This window comes from Oxyura jamaicensis, unplaced genomic scaffold, assembly GCF_011077185.1.
Source record: "Oxyura jamaicensis isolate SHBP4307 breed ruddy duck unplaced genomic scaffold, BPBGC_Ojam_1.0 oxyUn_random_OJ165, whole genome shotgun sequence".
Taxonomy (NCBI): Eukaryota; Metazoa; Chordata; class Aves; order Anseriformes; family Anatidae; genus Oxyura; species Oxyura jamaicensis.
The window spans coordinates 1-4,293 of NW_023305692.1; the positions used below are offsets into that span (position 1 = coordinate 1).

The following is a 4,293-nucleotide window of genomic DNA, read 5'->3' on the forward strand; positions in this document are numbered from 1 at the left end:
CAGCACCGAGCTGGCTGCCCACATGGTGGACGTGCTGGCGGCAGAGACCGACTTCCATTCGGGACAGGTGGGTACCCGCCAGCGGCCCGGCCACGGCTCCAGCCCTCGGGGCTCTGTTCCTGCCCAGGCCCTGGCACCACGCCTGGCCGGCACACAGCAGGGCGGGTGGCAGCAGCGCCCTGCTCTGGTGCCGGCCCAGTCTCACCCGTGTCCCACCTCCAGGTGCTGAACATCGTGTGGACCATCTACAGAACCCTGCCGGCCGTCAGAGCCGCGCTGGCCCTTCAGAGCCTGGACAGGGCCCTGCTGGTGCTGGCCAGCAGGCACCCCAGGGAGACGGTTGCCAGCCTGCTGCAGTGCTCGCCGACCTGCACCAGGTACGGGGCCCAGCACGGCTCATCCACCCCGCCCCCACCAGCACCAGCGAGGACATCAGCCGGGCCGGGGGCGGCCCTGCTGACAGCCCGGGGGTCCCGCAGCGTCGCCGTCACCATGTGGAAGGCAATGGTGTCTGAGCCCCCAGCCACAGAGAGGGTGCTGCGGGAGCTGCTGCGCATCCTCCTGAACCAGTCTGGGCGCAAGTCATCCACCTCCACCAAGGACCACCCGCGCATCCTGGCCCTGGCCGTGAGTTCCTCGCTTGCCCATCTCCGATGGGCAGGGCCCCCGCTCCCCTCCCCTGAGCCCTCCCAGCCTTACGCGCACCCTGGGGCACCCGGGCGCGCCCACGGGGCCAGCCTGGGGGTCTCCATCCTCCTCTGTCCCTCCCTGCCCACGCCTCTGGGTGCTTTCTGCAGGCAGCGAGGCCCCTCCACGAGATCCTCCTGCTGCCTACCAGCCTGGAGGAGGCGAAGGCCATTTTCCCCCAGCTCTTCCTGGCCCTCCTCTTCCAAGTGTCCTTCGCCAGGGAGCTGACGCTGCAGGAGGTGCAGGTCTTCCGGAAGAAGCACCAGCAGGACCTGCTCACTCCCATCAGGTGCCACATCCCCGTCCCCTGCTGCTCAGAGGAACCCAGGGCTGGGGCTCCCGGCGTGACCCGGGCCCTTCTCTGCCTGCAGGTCCACGGTGCAGTCCCTGAAAGCGCTGCTCCGCAGCGTGGGCCTGGGGAGCCAGGTGCTGGCCATCGAGGCGCAGGGCGGCTGGGCCGCGCTTCTCAGCGCCGAGAGCCACCTCTGGGGCGTGCAGGTGGTGGCCAGGTGAGAGCCCCTTGTCGGCACCACCCCAGTCCGGGGGGGGTCCCTGCTTCTTGGAGAAAGTGCTGCCACAGCATGGGTGCCCGTGGCCGCTGGGGTGGTGGCGAGAGCAGTGCAAAGACAGAAGAGCTGTGCCCGCCCGGCTCGGGGCTGACGGTGCCTGCTTGCCATTTTCCCTGCCAGGGAAATGAAGGAGTTGCCCAGAGCCCTGCGCGCCACCATCGTCCGCCACCTGGCCGAGCTACTCAGCATGGAGGACTCCTCCTGGGAGATGGTGGCCATGGTCTTCCTCAGCGAGGTGAGCAGGGGCAGCAGGAGCAGCCAGCGTGGGGCTCTGCACAAGCCCTGCTGCCTCGGGGCCAGGCTTGCCCGTGCCCTGGCATTCTTGCCGCGAGCCGCTGACCCAGCACTGCGCCCCACGGGCTTTTCAGATGCTGGAGTGCACAGACCTCGGCAACGAGCTGGGCTGCGTCGTGAGCCTCTTTGCCGCCTACCTGCGGAGCCAGTGCCTGGGCATGCAGAGCCTGGTGCTCAGGGCGATCCTGGGGCTCACCAAGAGGCCGGACACGGTGAGCAGGGGCAGCCGGCAACACCACGAGTGCAGCGGCTTGGGCTGGGCTGGCCCCGGGCTGCTGTGGCTCGGCACCTTTCCGGGCAGCGGGGAAGGGGCGGCAGGGGGCCGGCGCTGTGCGTCCATCCCCGTGCCTCCGGCTCTCTTTCTTTGGGGCTGTGCCGGGCGGCCCTGCCTGCCAGCACCACGCTGTCCCATGGGCAGAAGCCAGCGGGAAGGCTGGCATCGGAGAGTGCTTTCGCCCAGGCGGCAGTCATTGCTTTCCCCAAAGGAAGGTGTTTTTTGCACGCAGGCAAGGCAAACACTCGTCCTGCTGCCGAGCATCACAGAGCAGCTGCCGGCTGCAGACAGCGACACCCGCACTGTCGCTCTGCCCGTGCTCAGCACCATGCTGCGGCTCCTGGAGGGGAGGACGCGCAGCCTCACGGCTCTGGAGCTGGCCGGCAAGCTCCCATCGCTCTTTGACGACGTAAGGCTGCGTCCCCATGGCTGCGTCCCTGTGACACCCCACTGTGGGCTCTCCCTGCCCGGTTCCCAGCCCTGGGTGCTGCGTGCCCTTGGGCAGACTTTGGGCAGGGCACAGCTTGCTCGTTTTGGAGCAGTCTGGGGGGCCGTCCTCAAGGTCTGCCCTCTGCCTCTCGGCTTGGAGACTTTGTCCCCACTTGGTGGGTCGTGCTGGCCCTGCTTGCGGAGGGCTTGGAGGCTGCGGGGCTCATGTCCCCCTCTCCTCCTCCCCAGGAGTCAAGTACGGTGCGGGTTCTCTCTATTCGCCTCTTCCTCGGCACGCTGGCCCTCGTGGAGAGCAGTGAAAAGAAGAAGATGCGCAAGGAGGTGTGCAGGAGCCTGCTCCCACTGTCCTTCCACCTGCACGACCAGGACGAGAGCGCGGCCGAGGTGGGCATTTTGCTCCTCTGGGGAGGGGCTGCGGGGGGGGGGGGGAGCAGGGTCTTCTGCCCAGGCTCTGGTGCCATCTCAGCTCTTCTGCAGGCCTCCCGGGAAGCCCTCCTTGGTGTCGCGCGGTTCCTGCGCTGGAGGCAGCTGGCGCACCTGGCCGAGACGGTGCAGACCTGGAAGATCGGCGAGTGCCTGGTACGCACAGTTCTGCGCCCGGGGACGGGGATGGGGACAGGGACGGGGCCGCCCTGCGCTGACCCCGCGCCCTTCCCTCTCCAGCTGGCCCGGAGGAGGAGCGGAGCAGAGGAGTACCTGGGCCAGAGCCTGCCCTACCTGCAGAGCGCGCAGGAGCCCCTGCGGCGGGAGGCTGTGAGGTTCATTGGTGAGCCGCGAGCCTGGGGTCCCCCGTCCCTGTGCCTTCGTGCTGCGCCCCGGGGAGCAGCCGGGGGCGCTGACAGGCCGTGTGTCCCCAGGGCTCGTGGGGAGGCACCTGGCGGATCAGCGCAAGAACAAGAGCCAGGACATCTGCGCAGGTGAGCCAGGGAGGGGGATCGCAGGGCAGCCGCCAGGTGACGCGCCTGTCCCCTGCTCCCTCCTGGCTGTGCGGAGAGCTGGGGGCAACCTCTGTGGGGGGCCGGGCGCTCTGCGGGTACAGGGCCGTCACCTCGCCTCTCCTTCTCTGTTCTCTCAGTCCTTCAAGGCATGAGGCAAGACCCCTGCGAGTTGGTCTCCTCGCTGGCCATTCAGACAGTGCTGATCCTGCAAGCAGCAAGGCCACGCTCGCGGTTCAGCTTTTGGCAGCTGTGCTCCAGGCTGCACAAGGCGTGGAGGAGGCGACGCTCTTCCCCGGCAGGCAGCTGAGCGTGCTGGAAAGCTCCCGGCATCTCCTCCAGTCTGCGGCGCAGCCCCGCTCCCCGGGCACGTTCCCTCCACTTCTCCGTCCTTCCACGTGCTGGTGGCACGCGCGAACCAGCTCACGAACCCCACGAACAACAGGGCTTCAGCCGTCGCCTCTCCAGCAGCCAGCCTGCTCTAAGGCCCCCGCTTAGCCCAGGGCCGCACCGCCCTCAGCGCGGAAAGTGTCCTCCTCATTGCCATCAGAGCTGGCCATCAGCATCCTCATCTCCACGAAGGCTGTGCCTCCCCAGCCCCGCGGGCACTGTGCAGCCCTCCCTGCAGCGGAGCTCTCCGCACACGCCCCACGCCTGGTGGCCTCGCTGTGTTTCCCTCTCTCTGTCCTTTCGCGCGGTCTTGGCCTTTTCTTTCCTTTTTGTTCTTTTTCTTTCCTATTTTTTCCCTCTCCCTTTTCCCTTTCATTAAATCCCCCTTATCTCAAGCCTCGAGCTCTCTGTGTCGTATTTTCTCCCCCTGCCTCTCTGAGGAGGGGGAGTGAGAGAGCGGCCGTGGTGGAACTCGGCTGCCCACCTGAGGAAAACCACCACCGTGTGACAGCAGGGGCGTGCTGCAGGGCTGCCTTTCTCCATTTCACATTGCCCGGAGGAAGGCTCTGCCCCCTCTCACTCCGGCCAGCAGTGAGCGTCCTTTTGGGATGCTGCCAGGCTGCACGAGGACAGCCAGGCGCTGTAGCGCTGGGGAGAGAGTCTCCAAGTGGGTTCCCTGCAGAGGCCGGCTCTT

The 4,293-nt window shown here is 67.5% G+C and overlaps 1 protein-coding gene across 3 annotated transcripts; it reads left to right on the forward strand.

Annotated features, from left to right (window-relative positions):
- Positions 1-6: 6 nt before the first annotated feature.
- Positions 7-3,718, forward strand: LOC118158796 (maestro heat-like repeat-containing protein family member 7). 3 transcript variants are annotated; one of them, XM_035313476.1, is made up of 12 exons: positions 7-67; positions 223-627; positions 798-976; positions 1,059-1,196; positions 1,377-1,491; positions 1,625-1,762; positions 2,057-2,233; positions 2,503-2,658; positions 2,752-2,853; positions 2,938-3,040; positions 3,132-3,191; positions 3,350-3,718. In XM_035313476.1, exons 1-12 carry the CDS (start codon positions 23-25, stop codon positions 3,517-3,519), a joined length of 1,788 nt encoding a protein of 595 aa, XP_035169367.1. In that variant the 5' UTR covers positions 7-22; the 3' UTR covers positions 3,520-3,718. The 3 variants fall into 3 exon arrangements, with proteins under 3 accessions (XP_035169367.1, XP_035169368.1, XP_035169365.1); XM_035313477.1 differs by having other exon boundaries at positions 223-377; positions 480-627; positions 2,752-3,040; XM_035313474.1 differs by having other exon boundaries at positions 2,752-3,040.
- The last annotated feature ends 575 nt before the right edge of the window (positions 3,719-4,293 follow it).

Excerpts from the sequence above, each read along its gene's own strand:
- LOC118158796 (XM_035313474.1), top strand. The coding sequence starts at position 23 with ATGGTGGACGTGCTGGCGGCAGAGACCGACTTCCATTCGGGACAG. Across the intron at positions 68-222 it reads CCGACTTCCATTCGGGACAG|GTGCTGAACATCGTGTGGAC; the intron begins GTGGGTACCCGC and ends TCCCACCTCCAG. Across the intron at positions 3,192-3,349 it reads GAGCCAGGACATCTGCGCAG|TCCTTCAAGGCATGAGGCAA; the intron begins GTGAGCCAGGGA and ends CTGTTCTCTCAG.